This window comes from Pagrus pagrus (assembly GCF_965226575.1).
Source record: "Pagrus pagrus genome assembly, chromosome: 9".
Lineage (NCBI taxonomy): Eukaryota > Metazoa > Chordata > Actinopteri > Spariformes > Sparidae > Pagrus > Pagrus pagrus.
Genome location: NC_140193.1, coordinates 13093334 through 13114125, shown reverse-complemented (window position 1 = coordinate 13114125; position 20792 = coordinate 13093334). Strand labels below are relative to the sequence as shown.

The following is a 20792-nucleotide window of genomic DNA, read 5'->3' as shown; positions in this document are numbered from 1 at the left end:
TCAAAAGTTAAAGGTGCTGTTGCAGTAGCCTTCTACACTGTTTTCACTCTTCCTTGTAGACAGCTTTCATATTGAACGGCAATGATTCACACTGCAGCCTCATGTGCGTGCAATTCAAATTAAAGTTATTTAGGGCTCAGATTATTTGTATTAAAGTCAAATTATTCTGAATGTTTTTATGCAAATAGCAGAGAAAAAGAATAAGGCATACATATTTGATATGGTCTGCGTAGGCAGAACCCTCGACGCCAAAGTGTAAAGAATAGCAATGCTCTGCTTGATCACCACTGACAAGTACACTACTTATTTCACCTTTCCTCCCACTTAGGTGCAGTTAAGTTCACAGAGCGTCAGGAAATAAAGTGATCTTGATTGGTGTAGATGAGGCTTTTGCTTACTGCTGAGAATAACATGCTGTGGGACAACTTGCACATTAATGGGGTCAAATTTAAAGTCAAGGACTCTTGGCAAAAATATTAATATTATCCACAGGTTTGGATGTATTGGTCTGACGCTAACTGAAACATATTTCTCAGGCTGGATGATCGACGCAGACAGTCGGCCCAAGTTCAAGGAGCTGGCTGCAGAGTTCACTCGGATGGCTCGTGATCCCCAAAGATACCTGGTCATCCAGGTGGGTAATTGTTGATGACATCCCTGCAAGATCTGGTGACATGTCTCTAAGATGATTTCATGACACTTCTTTTTTCTATTTGTCTAAAAACCAGTATAGGTAAGCTACCCTCAAAGTGAAAACTGGCCAGTCTTCTTCTTTGTGCTGTCATTTTCTAACATTAAGCCAAATTATACAGGGTGTGGGTATAAGTAGATGCCATTAATATCCATTACAGATTGCATTTTTCTTTCCTTCCTCCTCCTTTGTGATAAGAAATACACTAACTACTCATTACATTACCTTAAACTCATTGCCTTATACCTTAAATTAGACAGCAGCTACTGTTAAGATACACTATACAATATAAGCAGAAATCAAAATAACAATCTTTATTTTAAGCTTTTTAATTAAAAACAAAAATAGAGCTCAACAGCATTTGTTTCTCTTTTCAAGTCATATTTACTACTTGGCTTGTTCATGTGTAAACTGCTTGTTAATTTTATGTTTTTGACATTTTGCCTTACAGTTTGTCTCATGAGTTACTATTGCAAATAAGTGAACAGACATATTCTGCGCATCCACACACATCTTTTCACAGGGTGATGACCGCATGAAGCTGCCCAGCCCCAATGACAGCAAGTTCTTCCAGAGCCTCCTGGACGAGGAGGAGCTGGAGGACCTGATGGATGCTGAAGAGTACCTGGTGCCCCACTCCTTCAACATCCCACCACTGGCATACACACCCCGCACACGCATGGACTCAAACAAGGTATTTCCTTTCAAGAGCCTCCAAATGCCTTAAGGGGAAGGTTCAGAGTGTTCCAAGTTTGTCTCAAAGCAACAGTCAGGTTTCCATGAAGCTAGCAGTAACCCTGTGTCATGGCTTGTCTGTATAGCAATCTTTTCTCCCAACGTTATTTCAGATCAGGTCAAGTTTTCAGTTCTTTGTACCTTTGTTGAGATCCAGAAGCTTCCACACAAAACTGTTCACATTTAACACCTCCAAGATAGATATCAAAAGGGAAATACTGGGTCCAATAGTATCTTAAAAGTCTCCCTCGTCCTCACAGAATTTAGTAATTTAACATTATTTAAGGTTTCTAATCTTTCTTCCAGTGTAAAAAAAAAAATGTGAATATATATTAGATATTAGAATTAATATCTCCTGACTTTATGCAACGCATTCAGTCATATAAGATGAAATATTTTCTGTTTAAACTGATGTAATAAAACTCACACATCTGGAATATCAAACCCAACATCGCGGTAAAGTAAAAGACATTTCAATATCATCTGAAAAGTGCTACTAAGGGCATTATTTGCTGTTTGCATCAATTTACCGGGCGCAAATTAGAGGCAAATCATATATCTTTGACTGGGTTCTTATGCTGGAAGTGGATATCCATTGCCTGGTGGTGGAGGATTTCGCAAATCACAGATACTATCAAATCCACTTTTCAAGCTGTCAAAAGAATCATCCACAGTCCTGCATTGTTAAAGTGAATTAAAGTTGATGATGTTTCTTGATTCAAGTTCTTCTCTGGCTTGGTTTTCCAACAGTAGGGATACGTTAACATTGTTTAATGATTTAAATCTCCTGTTGGTAAGACAGTTGATTTTTGAGTCTCATTCCCCCAACTCGTCCAGTACTGAGGCTTTTGGATGGCGGCCTACCCAGTTACGATCCCAAAGCAAGTTGGGAAATCCAAAGCGTCAGTATTACTTTTTAAAATTAAATTATGTAAACTATGCGTCATTCATATATGCTGTGGACACTATGCAGTTAGGTTTTAGATCATCAAGCTGAACTTTGAAGAGTCTCTTCTACAGCAGATCTGCAGTCCAATAGTGGCAACTTTCCATTTAAATGGAGAGTAACACAAACCATGATGTTGTAAGCCTCAAAATGTCACACAGGAGAGAACACTGTCAGTCCAAATGTCACACACACATTCACTTATAGTCAGTCAGTCTGGAAGAGACATTAACTCTCCCAGACCAGTCGAGAAAAAACTTAAGGTGACAAGACAAAATGTTTGAGGTTTTTTTTGCGCATCTCATGATAGTATAATCAAACATATGATCGAATAATATATGGTGAGGTATCTCCTACTGAAAGCTAAAAGGCGGTTGAGAAGAGTATAAAGTATGTATATTTCAGCAAAATGAAGTCCTTGTTTTATTTAATATTCAACTTTGTACTTTGTTGCTGTTTTAGTGCAAAGTAAATTAGAATTTAGTTGTTTATCTTTTAATTTTGCATGGACTCGCTTTCATATCACCATTTCTTTTTGAGTGAAGCAGCAGGGTGATTGAACCGTGATGGAAAAGGAGATGATATTAAGTCAAAGTAGTCATTCAGATCATTTAGATGGTCCCTAAAGTGAAATAGGAATGAGTTTTCTCAGCGTGTACTGCGGGACTCTCCTGTTCAAACACAAAAGATTGAGATCTTAAAAAGACCTCACACAGATTTCTTACTTTCACTCTCATCTCCCTGTTGCTCTCTCTTTCTCTCCCCGCTTCCCTTGGTCTTTTTCCATTGTGAAACTTTGGTAATTGCCTTCTTCAAAATTGGCATTTATCGCCAGATTCCCTCAGTTCTTCAACTGTTCAACTGTTCGTCATCTAACTTTGGACTTAAATCTATCACAAAACCAGTCACACAGCCAGGCAACTCAGCCATTTTGTATTCCAACATCCCCCTGTGTTTGTGTCAGGATAAAAATGCCTGCTGAATGCCAATGAGAGACTCTTTTTCCAAGTCCTTCTGGTGCATTTCAGGGGGTGACACACTATTTATTTGCATAATATTTGTAAAGTTATCCTCGGCTGTTTTTGGGGCTTCCTTTTAAGGGTGCATACTGAATGAATTTGTTAATTTCATACAGCTACATTAATTCACATTAATCATGTAGATGGTTGTAATCCACATTGTTGTTGTCACACTTGAAACTGTTATTAATATGCATCCTCATGCTTAACCATGACAGCTCAGGATTTGCAGGAACTGCAAGTTTGATAGTGACTAAAACACTGAGCATGACCACACACTCCCTCTGCTTTTTGCAGGGACACTCTACGTGACTATGTTGTTACTCAGTCCATCCTCATCAGATAAACTACCCACATAGGTCAACTGTGAATACAGTTTATACCAACCCATATTTACACTTGTTTTAAGGTGGTGACCTCTAGTGGCTGTAGTAGTGATAACTGCTTCAAGGGAGGTAGTGAGGAACAATAGTATTAAGAACGAAAAGTCCGTATCCAGTTCCATATGAGTTCTTTTGAAATACAAACGTAGTGAAGTCACATATACAACATTAGTTATTTATGTAACGTTGGTGCATTAGTAACTACAGTCACAGAAGTAATGTAGTTATTTTAACCCAAACCACAATGTTTTCCTCAACCTAACCAAGCAGTTTTATTGCCTAAACCTAACCAAACTGCAACTGTATGATGAAGGTCCGGTACAGCTGTCACTAGTACGTTGCAATGGTCATGTGTTTTTGGAAACAGTCACATTATGTTGTTATGGGAATAACTGGCAAAAGACCTATTCAGTCGCTTTGATATGAGGATGGGGTTGCATTATTCAAGAGCAACGTTTTACCTCCCCACAGTTCACCATGTTTCCACAATAGATTCATCAAGTCCATGATAGTCTTGATGGCCAAGATTTTAAGAAAAAATGTGACTGTGATGCTGCCGAGTGACTTGAGATAATGAAAAAGAATGAAACAGTTACACACAGAAGCTGAGCACACCCTGCACCTATAAAGTTATTGAATCTTTTCTGCATTTGTAGCATTCAACCAGAGTTTAACCAGGACACAACAGTAAACAAACTTTGGTTTGATTTAACAATTTCATTATCTCTCCCACCAGTGAGTGACCCATCTCTTACTTCTAATAAAAGGCTATTTGGGTCTGACTCTTGGCAGAGGCCTGAGGAACCTTGTAGTAAAGAGGATGCCAAAAGTCATGAATAATTGATCAACCTGATAAATAACTTATTTAGAAAAAAACTGCTGGTCAGAAGCAGGATTTGAACCTGCTCCTTCACTCATAAAACAGAACTCAAGGAACATTACCCCACATTGCCATTTTTTCAAGTGTGTTTAGGAAAAGTAAGTGCAAACTGTAAAAATGTTCTATCTTTTTAGTATATTTAAAGACTTCTCAGACGCCATGCAAGGAAAAGTAGGCGAGGGAATGGAAAATGGAAAAACAAACCTCTTGCTGGATACATGGGGAAAAAAGATAACTCAGAATAAAGCACACAGTGAGGTTCTAAAAAAGCCCTTTTTTGTTATGAGCGTAGACACAAATGCACACAGCAGGGCAGGCCTGATACGGCTACTTTAAGACTTTGCTGCGTGGAGCCTTTTAATTAAAATCCTTTTAATTAAATTGTCCTTGGCAGTCATGCTGCCATATCATTGTTTGGCACTGCTGTTTGTCTCCCCTGCCTGTCACATTTAAATATTACTGATGAACAATGGTACAAAGAACTTGAATTGGATGACATTTTATAATTCAACATTTTTCTGTGTTGTACTTATTAAGTCATTTTACTTTAATTTTTGTTTCATTTGTCTTTTATTTGTTTGTTTGTTTTTTTATTGCATTCAAAATCAACTTAACCTGCTTTCAGAACTAATGTATAGACCAAAGACTGGACAACCTCACATGGAGAAGTGAGCTGAACTTAAATCATTCATTGAAGAACAGAGAAAAACGTTGCCATGACTCCTCACTTATATTTGTCTTAGGAGGTTTGCTTTGTCTTGGTATCTTGATAATCTTGGATTGTGTCCAACATTCCTTCACCTATGCCCTTATTTAACCCTCCACATCTTCACTTCACCCAGAACCAGTTTGGCTACCAGGACCCCAGTTTCAGCATGGAGGACATGCTGGCCACCCTACCCAGAGTGGTCTCTGTTCCACCGGTGTCTGGAGGCTGCCTCCCAGCACAGGACCTGGCCTCAGGGGGGCAGATTGGGGGTGGATTTGGCCGTGGCAACCAGGATGACCCTCGCTGCAACGGCACCCTGAGGAAGCAGGCGTCCCCAAGGTCAAATACCCTTGTGGTTGGCTCAGCTCTCACCGCAGGACCAGGTAAAGCTATGTGATGTCTGAAAGTTGTAGAAACTGAGGGGAATAGTAATCTCTAAATGGCACTGTGTGTGACCAAAATCAAATCAGTGGTTGAGCAGAGGACAGTGTAAGAATGAAAAGTAATAAGGTCTTTGCAACCAAAGCATCAGTTATTTTCATTTTTTTTCCAGTTATTTCATTTCATCAGTTATTAATAATTATGTAGCTGTCTCAGTAAATTGTATTATCTATTTAACTGTTGTAGAATGGCCTTGGTTCCTACACAATAATCATTTTCCACTCTTCCAGGTATAAAATAGAGAGTGATAACAGTTGGTATTCACTTTAGAGAATCATTTAAACACATAAACGATCATTTGTTTAATTAATCGTTAATGGAAAACAACTTCCAGTGAGGAAACAGGCTCTCTTCCTTCTTTGACTGACCCTACGTGCTGTCCTCATTGGTATTGTGCTGTGACAGTGGATCACTTGCCAGCAGAGGATTTGGGAGAAGAGAAACGAAGGATAAGCTCAAATCTAGCAGCTGTCCTGCAAAACTGAGCCACATATTACACCTCTCAGGCAACAGGAGAGAGGCAGCAGCAGTGGCAGACTTTTTGGGCCAATTTATGCATCCATTGCGGATTTGTTTTGGTAGGAAACTATGCAATCAAGCCTTAAGCAAGCTTTATAAACAAATGTTTATCTACCTGCTGTGCATTTATTGGAGAGTGTTGGCTGATGGCTCTATCTGTGATAGACAAAAAATTCAAGATAAAAATCATCTCAGGTCACTAAAACCTCTGAATACCCATAAAAACATTAGTCATAGCCTTGCGCAGGGGTTAGTCACAGCACTAAATAGATCACAGTAAACAAAAATGTATTGCATGTCACAGGTGCTTATTTACGCATCTGTGTCCAGTATCCTATACTTCATAGAGACTGGGTTTGTAAAGTACCATGACTTAAATTTCTTTCCCGCTTCCTTGCTGTCTTTTTGTTTCCCAAGGTGGAGGGGAAGATAGTGCCGGACAGCGTTATAGTGCCGATCCAACCGGTCTTTTAGCGGAACGAGGAGCAAAAGCAGACAAGGACAAGGATGGCTACATGACTGCCATGAGAGACAAGAACAACTCAGGTGACTTTGAGTGTTTGGAGAACTTCCGGATTTCTTTACGTTGGCTAATATTATAATAGTAGTAATAATTACTTCTGAGTATTAATGAGCTTTATCTTATTTGCACTGGCAAATATGTCTGGTCATCCTCCCATTTAAGACAGATTTCCATCCCATCTGGTCCATATTGGGCCAATCAAAACTATTAATCTAATATGGGGTGGGACTGATAGGATGACCGACAGAGAAGCGTTTCAAGTTCAAATCTAAAAAGGGGACACATGACTGTCTGTAGGTCTATCCGGGGTCCTAGTCCATCTAGGCTCACAAAACTCAGATCAAACTGTCGAAATGGACAGTGCCAATCAGATATGAATCAAGATTCTGTTAGTGCATTGCATATCTCTCCGTCAAACGTTTTCAATCAAAGGTCACAGAAATGCAGACTTCATACTGTAAGCATTATTTTAGTGTTACCATCAATGACTTCTTGTTGGCTACAATAGCTTCTATAGAGAAAAAAGGTCTTTGCTGATCTTACCACCCCCTTTTTTTTCCAGACTATCTAAAAGCAGTAGAGGAAAATCCCTTTGTCACGCGCCGCAGGAATGGTGACGCCCACGCAGTGATCGATGCAGCAGGATGCCACACCCTCCACATGGCTGGAGCTGCTGCTGCCCCTAAGAGCCAGTCCATTCATGGGGACGACGAGTATATCAATGAGCCACTGTACCTGAATACCTTCCTTAACCCTGGGGACAAGAACGGATTGGCAGGCGCAGTCTCCATCTCTGGCCCCGGGTCCTCTGCTGCCCAGTCAATTTCGCAAACAGTCAACCCGTCGACAGCGAGCCACTCAGTCTCCTCCTCTGGATACGTGGTACCCCCTGGCCACCTCCCCCACCCATCCTATCCATCACACACCCTGCATCCAGGGCATTCAGGACACACTCTGCACTCAGGCATCACCAGCAACACCATCATGTTTGATAAGAAAGGCAAGAAGGCCACTTTTGACAATCCTGAATACTGGCAGCACAGTCTACCCCCGAAGTCCTCACTGCATAACCCTGAGTACCTGCAGGACTGCAGCACGCGCTTCTTCTACCGGCAGAATGGACGCATTCGCCCTGCTGTGGCCGAAAACCAGGAGTACTTGTCCGAGGCTGCTATGAAAGCTGGCAATGTGTTGCCACCCCCTCCATACAGACAGAGGAACACTGTGGTGTAGTGACCCACCTGTAGCACAATGGAGGGATGACTAGAGGGATAAGGGTGGAGATTAATGGACGTTGAAGAGTCCTCTCGTACTTCTCAACCTGGGTTCTCCTTGCACCCTCCCTGAACACGTCTCCCTGTTATGTCTGATTGCAAGTCTTAAACTCTCACCCTAAGGTTCTGCCTTTTCTTGACAGGACTACAATTACAGTCACTGGCAGCCTCACTTGACACTCACACCATGTTTTTTAGCTCCATCCTTGGCCCTGAAGCATAGAGCAAGTTGGTTCTGTTCCGGAGCACACTGTCCTGCCATGTTTAGTATCAGAAAGGCACAAAAACAACACAATGAAAGATTGAAATAAGATGTTTGTGGAGAGAAAAAGGAGAAATGAACTGAGGTTAGCCCAAAGAGAGGATTATCGCCATGCCCTTACATGCTTTCTTTATCCAACCATGAATTACAATTCACCATGTCCTTTTAGCATTTTTCCAACCATTTAGATGTACACATTGCAAGTGTAGTCTGTCAAATTACTCGTGCACACAGAGTTGTTGTGTCGTGACTTACCAGCAAACCTACGGTCATGCCGAAGAGCCCAGATGTGGCTCGCATGCCTGTCCACACGCTTCTTTGACTTTAACAGTTGCTGCACCGGTAATGGAGTTCAAACATTTATCACACTCAGCTCGTATCATACCTAAAACATGCTAACATGCCTGCAGCCTTGACACATCAATAATAACCATACATGAATTCATACGCACACACATGCACCGACAGATAAGCCTGCTGCTACTGGAGGAGAAGTGCAATTGACCTTGTGCTGGAAGACAGAGTGTGCCGATAATGGCAGTCAGTGGTGCAGCGCAGACGAGGGGGTCAACAGAAAAGTAAATGTCACCACAGTTTTATGGAAAGCTGTGATATCACCCAGTACCTGGTGGAAAGCATCCAACAGATTATTGGCATGGCTAGGGTGGGATCTAAAAGGTTGATTGCTCAGAAGACCACCCTTAACTTCCCTCTCTTTCATCTGTACCAATCCAGTCTGAAGAGCAAGAAAACATTCCACTTCAATATTACCTTCATAAGATCACTGTAAGCAGCATCGTGACTGACATGACAAATGGTAACTGCAGTGCAAGGAATAATGTTTCAATGGAACGGATGCTTGGGAATGGACAAATCTTATAACAGGGAAAGAAGCATGATGGCGTTGGAAAACATATGAACCGAACGTGGGGGTAAAAAATACAATTATCAGTTTTCGGAATCAGTTTATTTTGTTCTATTTAGGCATCAGGGATCTTTTTACTTTGTCACCTTGTCTTACACAAACAGCACAGACATCCAGCCACAAAAAAGCACTGTGGAGATGGCAAACAGGCTAACCCTGCAGAGCTGTAAATAAGCCAATTATACGTCATTACCAGAGAGACACAATCCTTGAAAAGGCTGCGTGGACAGAGCTGTGTCTGGAAAGATGTAAGGTACATCAAAAGATGAGGATAAAAGATTTTTCTCTGCACCTCTCATTATGTCATAAAAACAGAAAAATTAACTTTGACCACATAGTCACGACTGCAGGGCCGTGCTCTGTCTCATAGGGTTAAGGTGGTTCAGGAGTAGAGACTGTCTACACTGTCTAAGAAGGCTTCCTCCCTGTTTGTACCATGGGAAGATGAGACACTTTCTTTTGTATCGGTGTCAGACATCACAAGATATCACTGCATCCGCTGATGGCTAGCTTTCTGTACTCATACAATACTGCCAGATGCCACAGTAAACTCTGATGGAGACCACTAGCATCTGTCGTCAAATGACTTTGAAGCCTAATTTGGGCTGGGGTTGATAATTTAATAGCACTTAATGCTCTGACACAGCCAAATGACTTTGCTGTTATTCTCGCTCCAAGCGGCAATTCATTTTTTCTCATCATGTTGCAACTATAATTTACAGTGAGACAACAGAAGGTTTCCACTGCACTGAGGCCTCATGTTAAGTGTTTCATTAGGCATTCTACTAACAAAGGAGTATCCCCACTCTCTAAAGAATATCATTAAAGTAATATGTGGGGTTGGGCGATTTTCCAACAATAAAAAAAGTCCAGGGGATAGAAATTTTTTATCATCTTTGATAGAATTTTTTTTTTCCAGACTCTTGCGACTGTACTGACAATATTTAATATTTGATTTGAATATGTGATGAAATACATTGTTTAGGTTTTTGTCACTGGGTTAAAGGGGTACCCCAGAAATTTAGCATTGCGCTGCATTGTCAAAATTGAAGGACTAGAGGCCAAGATATCCTGACCTTAGTTTGGGTGATTGCTCCAAAAACACAAACCCTTAATTCAACTAAACAGAAGTCAAGCAACTAAACTAATTTAAAATCGGTTTAAATGAGGTGGACAGAACTAGCAGTGTGTGGCTAGTTAGCAGGAGCCCGGGGATAGCCAGTTAGCTCAGCTTCACAGGTGGTCCAGTGCTTTTGTCTTGTACTGAACTCCACAAGAGAAAACTCTCACCAGTAACCTGTCGGCACAGGTAATGAGCATTAAATGCTGTTTTTGTAGCCTGCGACACAAAGCCTTAGCTAGATCCCCTGCTTCTGTTTGCCCTGTTAAAGTTACTGCATTACGCCGTTAATACAAACTCAACACTTCCTGAGACTTGTGCAACATCCAGTGGTAAAATTTGGTATTACCGGTCCGGTCTGGTCTTAGGCCTTTTACCAAACCGAAAATGTTTAAATTGGCCCAACCCTATCCTCCGGGTAACATCTTTACAGCGGGAAGTGGCCTTTTTTTCTGTGTGCACTACGGAGCAATTTTGACAAGAATGAAGGAGGCTTATCTCCGGAGCTGTATCCAGTTCTTTATAATACAACAAAGCTCTTTCTACCTCCTAAACCCCAAACCTCTGATTGTTAATACAACCTTTCTGTTAAAAAAAAAAATAGGTCTCAAGCCCAAGTAGCAATAACCCTGATGACATCACCAGGGTAGTGCAGCCGGAATGAGTAAAAACTGATGGTGTGCCCCTTTAACCAAAAACAGACATTACGATCTGCAAAACTGTCTTGAATACATTTCCAAAAAATTGACTACAACATGTAAAGTGATGTTGCAAAATTAATCTATACCTTGAGTTTGATTTTGAATCGTCCATCCTGAGTATTAGGTGATAATCTCATGAAATGTGGAGACCGACTAGAGCCTGTGCATGTCTAACTGCTGACATACCAATACACATCCACTGTTACACAATCTTGTGCCTCTACATTAAAAACACCAGGCAGAAGGAAGAGTCAGACAAGCAGTGCTGATGATTTAATGCCACAAACACAGATGTTGCCCTGGCGCAGTGTTTTCTCCCACTCTCAGGTTTTATGAGGAATAATAATCATCCAGTTGAGCTCCAGCTGAGGCACAAGTTACCACATCATAAAGGGACGTCAAACGTACCAAAATAAAAGTATAATGGAAGACAGATCAGTGCCATGATACCACAGGAGATGTCCTACAGAAATGTGAATTTTATAAGTGGGGGGGAAGGGTTTGAATGGTCATTGGTCAAGTGTCATTGACTTTTCTTTGTTGCTAATCTGATTTGAGCTGTGCTAGATCCATTCTCTCACACTTTCTTGATTGTTCTGCTGATTTCAGATTTACTAGTTTGAACTTCGACTTATGGATACTTTCTTTGTGTAAATGTGTGCAACGAAAGTGTCCTCTCCATGTTTTAAAAAGTTTAAAGTCGGTTATGTAAGTCTATTTTTACCATCACCCATAAGGTATTAGTTGTAGTGCTTGTAGACTACTGTATGGCCGTGTGTTTAAGTGCAATGACAGCAGTGGAGAGTCACCCAAAGGCTTGGTAATGGATCTCTATGGAAAAATAAAGCCAATCTTCTGGAGGAGAAAACCTGCTGGCGCTCTCAGCCAGCGAGCATCGCAAGGGGCTTTTAGCTTTTTGAATGCTAATTCATCCACTTTCCCTTGTTGCTCTGTGGGGAAATCATGTTACCCAACATCTCACCCAGTGCTCCAGCTGAGAAACCCTGCACGACAGGCAATAGGTTGTAATCCTGCAGCGGGGTTAAGACTAAGGTATTAGCATTCTAGAAATGTTACCCGACCAATGCATCAATGTTACAAAAGCTAGCAGGGGAGAAGGTGCAAGTGCACTGTAACTGGCAGAGGAGACCAAAGCTGATTGCCATTCTTTCTCTCTCCTCGGAGGTGACTATAGAATTGTATGTAGCAAACACTGTTGTGCAGCTGAAGCTGTGAAAACCGAAAAAGCAGCTATTTGTGGAGGGAATACGAACAAATACAGTCTGGAGAGGAAAAGTGATTGTGGTCAAATGTTAACATGCGTCATAGTTTCATGTGAGAGGATATAATATCTGTTTGATATAGGTGTAGACTCATAGGTACAGAACTTATTTAAAGGAGCACAATAACTCCCTCTCAATACTGACTGTCATCCAGTGAATCGGCCTTATAGTAACAGTTCTATTTATTTTGTGCATCTACTTTTATTTTGGGGTTAAATGTATTTTAAACAAATGGTATCATGAATATTGTAAATGGTGTGTAAAGTTTTGTTTTTACTCTCATACATGCTCTTCAGGGTGTCATTGTGGCAACAGAGTTTTTTGATACACAGTTTGAAGGCTTCATCATCATCATGTCCGTCATTTTCTCTAATCTACTTAAAAGCAATTACTAGCTATGTCCCAACTCAGAGGCTGGATGTTGCACAATCTGTTATCTCCAAGTTGATGTTGTTCCTACATCATAATTAATGTTGTTCCAGGACCATCATTGCAACTGACCAATCACACCTTTGGGATGTCACAGCTTTGCAACTTGGGAAATTTTCCTGGAAAATATGCAGGAGTACAACTGCATATGTGAAAAAGTAGTATAAAGCCTTTTGTGGCTCCAGAGGAAGTTGCATTATGGGTATTGTAGGTACCAGGTTTAAAAAAGATAGAAGAATATGTGGAATAAAAAAGGTGATATCTGGTTCTGCTGTATCAATTTTGATCATTTGTTTTTTAAATTGTCCATGATGAGTCCAACAGTGTCGCAGGAGTGCAATAGACCTGAGGACTGCTTTTCACCTGGCGCCTACATTACCCACAATGCAAATTAGCCATTGAGTGACATCACTGGCGGTAATTTATCAGATTGCATGCAGCTTCCTCTGGAGCCACAAAAAGCTTTCTACTACTTTCTTCGATATGCAGTAGTACTCCCCGAGACCTGTTACTACACTCAAACATGTGAAATTGGTGGAGGTACCCTTTAACTCCACCAATATCCCAAACTGAATGTTGTGTTCAGGTGCCCTGAAGCTTGATGGACAGGTTCGATTCTGTTCTGTTTTTAAAGGTTACTACCACATTAAAATCCACTGAGCTTAACATGTCGAGGCTGCAAACGAGATTTCATCACTTTAGTTAATGTGATGCAATTACTTGTAAATACGACATCACACGACACCCCCCAGCTTTACAGGTCACCACTGACTGGTGCACATTGGTTTGGGGATATTGAGGTCAGCAAATACTAAGTCAGTTGTGTCCTCTAAAGCAAAGGCAGGCTTAATGTTTCAGACACATTCTTTTGTGGGACCTATGAAGTGGGCCAGCCCTTGTTGGACCGTTTAGACACATCAGGGCCAGAAATGAGGACTTTGGAGGGTCCAGCCCCTGAACTGGGACACAGTATCTGTATTTATAGTGTGCTCTATTTCACTTTTCTATGCTTTGATTATTCATATCAAGAGGACATTTCTCACAGAATCTGTAATATCAACCCACCTGTGGTCTTACTGTATTGGATTAACATATATTACATGTCAGAGATCTTCACTATTTAATACTCTGCAAGAAATAGTTTTGGTCAATGCATCATCAAACAAATCACATTTTTTTTAAAGGGAAACCATAAAGCAGCTGACAAACGCATTTTCTACCATTGTAATAGAAGCAAACTGTGTATGGCTGTCATACTCAGATTTTACACTGATTTATGTGTGTATATTCTACCATGCCATGATAACAGGGGTAGATGCCAGTGGTTGAGTAAGCACAGTTTACAATGCATTGAATTAATGGTAAAACTGTAAAAATGGAATTGATAATTGTCTTTTAACCAAATGACATTTAGGTAATGGGTCACGCAACAGTTTTACCATTGTTAAGAAAATTAAAAATAAATAAAAAGTGGATAGTATTTTTATAGGTAGTTAAAAAGGTGGCCAGGTGCATCTGTAAATAGGACAATGATGCTTCTTTTTCCAGCTGAAGATATTTTTTGTTTTGATTTCTCCTTGCATCATTGCATTTCTAGTGGTCTACTGTACCTTTATTTTTTTCGTTGGGGAATATCTTTTCTGTATGTATATAAATATATATACAGTACATATATATATATTCTGTAAATGTAATTTGAAGAGTGAACTCTGATTTTAAAAACGCTTGCAGGGTCTCTTGTCACCCCCACCCCCATTCTTTCCCCTGTGATTGTGTGACTGTGTTTTCAGCACAAATTGGTGCGTTTTGTGTTTCGACCTCTGCTCTTGCTCACTTTGTAGGAGTGAATTTGTTTCCTTTTTTTTTTTTTTACTGGGTGTATTATACCTCCTCTACCCTCCTCACTTCTCTCAGTATTATCCACCTCTTGAGATTTTTTTTTTAAAGATTTTGTACACTCTTAAAAATGCTGTTGCAATACTAATGAATATTCAATATTTTACCCCCTTTTCTCTCAGTCCTTTCCTAACCAATGTTATTAATCCACCAGTGTCACTTTGCATCCTGAGTTTCGAGGACCTATACTATATTTCTTTGACTAGTTTAATTTCCATTTGCACTGAGCTCAGTCATTGTTTACTTTAAGATGATATTCAGCTTTTCATCCATTTGGGGCAATACTGATTGAATTGTGTAGCAATATCATGTTACAGCTTACAGAGTGACTTAATGGTGTATGAGAGAGAACAAGGAAGATAGTTTGCATGGGCTGAACTGATCATTTAAATAACTGATATTTGCTTTTATAGAGGTCTCTAGGTAAGCTTTTTGGCTTCATCAGGACTTAAACGTCCGCTCTTTTCCAGAAGTCACCGTTTAACAGGAAGTTAATATTTCCATTTAAAAGGATCTTTACAAGACTTTTTGGGAGTTTGGCCCATTTGCCGCCTTACCTAATATTTGAGGACTGACACCAAAATCATCATGTTGAACTATTTTCTTTATGGCATTGTAGCAAATGTGTCGGTAGTGATCAAGCAGTGCTTCACAATTCTGATGTCAAGTGTTGCTGATGCTCATAAGCTGAAGCTGTATGATTGGACGTTAAATTTACTATCTTAACTTATCAGGGAACACAGTATTGTAGAAAAGTCTATGGACACACAATTTGACATTTTGAATATGCTTTCAGTCGTATTCGATCGTCAAATTATCGAAGACTCAACTTGGGTTGTTGGAGCAGAAGGTGAGCCAGACAACTACAGGTTTTGCGCTGTTTTCGGATCAACTTTTGATTGCTTAAATGTTGCCATAATTTTTGTTTAACTATGGCGTACAGAATACTATAGGCCTGTTGTACACTTAACATTAGAAAGTGTAGGGGCATTTGCACATATGATTTTGGTGGCAATCTCGTCATTTACACGATCCAGCATTTACATATATATATTTGGTAAAGGGTTGAGGTTGGCAAGCTTCTCAAAAGTCTAAAAAAAGTCTCAGTTTAAAAGGACATCTAAGTTTGGGAAAAAATATCTTCTATCCTAACAATGATCATAAATTATCATTGCTTTGTATCGACTCATCAGAATGATTGAGGACTAAGTTTTATAGACCATACCTTGTCACATATTGCCAGTTTTAAATGTTTCTCTTCACTGGTTAATTGACACATTTTCCAAGCTAGAACATTTAAATATGTATTCCCTCTGTTTTGTTACATGAATCTGTCAAAACTATATTTTTAATTCAATATGAATAAAGATCAGTCAATATTTAAAGATGGATTGTGTTCACTTTTCTAGGCCTTAACATTGTTGGAAGTGTTGTGTTATTATGAAATGGTCCACAAAAAAGATTTTTTTCAGCCCAGTCACGAGGATATAATGCAAGGAGTTAAAGTTTCTGTAAACTACAGATACATCCAAGGTTCATACAGTATATGCTTATTAGCAGACTTTCACATCGAGAGGTGGAGGGGAAGGAGATGGTGTTATTACAAGCCAGCAAGGCTGCCAAACAGGCAACCGCAGTTTGAGTCGGTGGGGACTGTAACAGGCCATCTTTCACGGGAAATCAGACCATGTCCAGGCATTTTTTCTGGTGACCAAAGTCGTGTGTTTTCACTGGAAGGTCAACCATCTCCATTACCTTAATTGGTGCCCAAAATCTGCTATTTTTTACAGGAAGTTGGACCAGCTCCGTTTGTTTTTGCGATGACCAAACCAGGTATTTAAAGCCAAACCATGACATTTTCCTAACCCTAACCAAGTGGTTTTGCAAACAAATGCAAAATTTCAACATTAAGAAACTTAAATTTTGAACTTATTTAGCTAACATTCATTCTGGTAAATGGGTTGGATTTTTTAAAAAGATTGGGCTTGTAATCAGCACTGGGATCCCATGGAGTCCTATTAGGTAAAGCACTGGGTGCATACCACAGTTGGACCATAATGGAAATCCAAGGGGTTAGCATTTCACGAATGATCTTAATGTCAACAATGAACTTCACCTCTAATGCTAGTGTCATTCCAATTATAGAAAAATTACCCATAGTTTTTTTTTAACAAAATATCGAATCAAATTTGTAGTTTTGTAGGAACAGCAGAGGTTAGAAATCCAGAGTGCTCATAAATCATTTAGTTTCGTTTAGTGTCTTTCAAAGTGATTGGCTTCAGTGTGGCTATCTGTCTTTATCCCCCTCTAGATGGAATTCAGTGCTACTTCCAATTCAGCCCTTATAGTTTTGAGGGCCCTTTACACCTCTTTACTTCAAATGTCAGCCCACAGTTGAGTAGTTCACCCAGACACACAGCAGTGTTGTGTAGCCTGTAGCCATAGCATGACATCTTCATTCTGCCCAGATGAGGCCGGGCTGCAGACATCTCTCACCATTCACCAGATTATGCCTTTAGGTCAGAAAGAGCAAGGACTCAGACAGTACAGTGACTCCACTCCCATCACCACAACCTCTATTCTTCAGCCAATTCTTTTCACATTAAAAGCTCCTCACATGCACACAAACTTGTTCACCGGCAGGGAAATCACACGGGAGCTCCGATAATAAAGTGTCATTACTTCTGACACTTGCTTGTGCATGATAGATGCATCTCTTTTCCAGCTGATGACATTTTATGGCATTATCATAGGAAATCCAATAACGAGATCGGCATCTTGAAGCCTTTGCCCCATGCAAAGTCAAATCACTTGCCTTAAGATGGTAATAGAGTGTGAGCGAAACAATCTGTCACTGCCTCTCCTCTCACTCTCACACGCCAACCCCCCTGACAAAGAGTATGGATTTTTACCTGATATGAGGGATGATCGGCACAGTTGAATGTAAATGATCCTAAATGTCTCTAGGTGAATCGATTGGCCGACGCTTCTCTGCGAATAAAAGTGAAGGCTGTACTTGACAGTACATCAATCCTTACCACAACACCACTACAGCGCGGCAGAACAATTTTACCGTCTACATGTTTTCATGTGCAGCTATTTCAATACGTGCTGATGTAAACACTTCCAAAGATAGAGGTTTGAGAATTGGCTACAAGCCAGAACTGCAGTTTTGCTTGCTCCAGCAAGAAGTCATTTTCCAACAGTATGCCATTTAGTGTATGTACACACTGTTCTCTCCTGTGAGAGTTTTCACTATCTCATCCTGGGTTAGTGAACCAATTGTCACAGCAACTGAGCCGTACAACCTTCACCGTAGACGGGACATGCTGTGGATGTTTTACCAGAGCAGATGGTTGCCCGTTGCGCGGCAGTTTCAGACAATCACCTGATGCAATCATACTGTAATGTTATCATTTAAAATGACAGAAGAGTGCAACACCAAAGCTCCGTAAAACTTGTTTTGTCTTGCCCCCACTGTTGTGGCATTTCTATCTCTTTTTCTCAGAGTCAGTGGTGAGGGCGGCTGCCTCTAAATCCCAGCATGTTGGCAGCCTCTGATTGAATGGACTGTACAAAGCCCACTAAGCAGTGTTGCGATCTCCCTTGAGAGCTTTCATTATGGAACGGCATATTGGATCAGGCTGTCTGTCTCCAGAGGCAAGGCCTACAATCTCTCCAGGAATGTACACACACACACTGACACACAAAGACACACAGAGCATCATACAAGACGAAATGTAGACAACACAGTCATAATCATGCCTGATTCTCAGTGAATCTCTTATCAGGGTTCAGATACAATAAATGTAACCTTACATTGCCAGGAGTTCACATGACTTTTACTGTAAGTGGCCTGCTCAGTTATTTACAGACACATACACCTGTACATTGTAGGAATGGGCATTTCAAGCCAAAATGCTGTTCAATAACCACTGGGAACTATTCAGCGAATATTCAAGTATCGACTCTTAAGACAAAACCATAGTCGCATGAACTATTCAAATGTTTCTAATTTGACAATTATACAAATATTTGAAAATCTTGACAGATCCTAGTACATTTGCAGTGGGACATGGCATGGATGATTTGCAGAAATGAAAATAAATAGTAATAACAGAGAGAGGCAGGCTGAAATGCTCACTAAAATTACTTTTCTGTGAAAAGTTTTTCTTACAGAATACAAACTTTCAAGGCTTCCCTACATTCCAAGCGACATACTTTTTGAAACTGTAGCCTTCCTTCATAGCTTGTGACTTGAGTGTCAGTCCTTGCTCTTTTAAGGTTGTTTTTTCTTTGGCAAAATAAAAAAATGCATTGCTGAATCCTTTGTGGTGTTTTTTACAGTAACCTGAGATGGATAATGGAGTAAATGCTGTTTGAGTGCTTTGTTTTAAACTGAGCTAGCTACTTCAATTTCATGCTTGCCAATATGTAGCTCGCAAGATACCTAGCTACTTTAATCTCTGTCAATAACATGCAAAGGAATTCTGCCATCTGTTTTACAAACATATAGGAAATGGCATGTTATCCTTCCTGCATACGATGAACAGGTGGTTGAGACGCTAACGCCATCATCTGATGCCATGATTTCTTGGCAACAACACTCAGCAAATGGCTGTGCTTTGTTGGTTTTGACTGTCAGAATAAGGCATGTGCACTGTAAGGACGGAAGGATCTTTAGCCTACTGGGAATGTGTCGCAACTAGATAGCCTAGATAGCAAGATAAAGATATTTTTGTGTTAGCATCTGGGCACATGTTTATGATTTGTCACGATTGCATCAGCGTCTTGAAATGGCCTTTGTGAATGATGAGTTGGCAATAGTTTTGCTACATATTGCACTGTTTTTTAACAGAACAGTCTGTAATCTAGTGGTTTCCAGTTGCCGAATCAGGGCCTTAACAATAACTTCTTCACTGAAAATGACCCAAGAGGCCAAGTATACAATCAGTGTTGCTCAATTAAGGCACCGAATGCTTAAAGTAGTCGCATAACATAAATCAAACTAGCCCAAATCCATTTAAGTTTAATGATTTATTGGGCACATTAGAATTTAATCAGCAATTATGAAAGATTTGCACAAGCTACTTCATTTTGGCTGAATTCGAGTATTGTCATTTCAAGCTTGGGAAGATCTGAAACTGTCCAGCATTTCACTAAGTAGTGGTTGACAACACACACATTAAGATTAATAAGGCAATCCCAATGGTCATTTGCATACTGCTTGTGAAATACAGCTCATCTGATTACTGTTGAATATGAGCTGCTCAGCATTTAGTGTTTATCACTCGCTTTGTTAGGCAAGGCAGTATTCACAGGGAGGGGCTCCTATTGAAACTACACCGGCATTTTAAATGAGGAAGTTGTCATTACGACTCGTTTATAACTCCTTTCACTTCCAATAATGAGTGATACATTGTGACAGCTGAATATATATTCAGAGAGAGAGTGCTTGTCCATGTCAACTTTGAAATGATTCCCTCTTATCAGTGCTGTAATGTTATTTGCTGTGGGTTTTCAAGAAATTCTCCCCTTGTTGTTGTCTCGAAACAGTCGAACAAACCAAAATACCCACAGAAGAGAGATAGGTGTGACCTTTCAGTTACGACTCTGGCAATAAAAATGAGCTGCAGGTAATCATTTGAGTCTTTACTGTGCAGCTACACATTCCCAGAGTACAGCCAGGTCCATGATTGTTGCCCAAACACAATTTTGCTAAGTGGCAATTTTGTAAATCCCAAAACCGCCAGCTGTTTTTTAGGTTTTCATTTAAATGTTAAACTGCTCAAAATGTGTCTATACAATTCACTGGCATCTGAATTATTTTCAAAAAGTAAACAAGTTATCATTGTTGCTATATTATATGTAAAAAAAAATTATGTGGCCTACTCTGTGTATGTGACGAATTCATAATTACTACATAACTACTACATTTCAGAGGCAAATCATTTACATTTAACTCCACTACAGTTGTCTAATAGTTTAGTTACTAGCTTTGTTCATATTATAATTGTTCACACACTTCTGTAAAAATACAGTTTCTCCAAATTTGG

The 20792-nt window shown here is 40.0% G+C and overlaps 1 protein-coding gene across 4 annotated transcripts in view; it reads left to right on the top strand.

Annotated features, from left to right (window-relative positions):
* The window catches only part of erbb4b (erb-b2 receptor tyrosine kinase 4b), a 340870-nt gene extending 326052 nt beyond the window's left edge, over positions 1-14818 (top strand). For all 4 annotated transcript variants that reach the window (XM_084361642.1, XM_084361640.1, XM_084361641.1 and 1 more), the window contains exons 24-28: positions 537-634; positions 1215-1385; positions 5497-5746; positions 6741-6869; positions 7409-14818. In XM_084361642.1, the coding sequence (XP_084217768.1) occupies positions 537-634; positions 1215-1385; positions 5497-5746; positions 6741-6869; positions 7409-8079 (1319 nt within the window). In that variant the 3' untranslated portion in view covers positions 8080-14818. The remainder of the gene's footprint in view (positions 1-536; positions 635-1214; positions 1386-5496; positions 5747-6740; positions 6870-7408) is intronic.
* The last annotated feature ends 5974 nt before the right edge of the window (positions 14819-20792 follow it).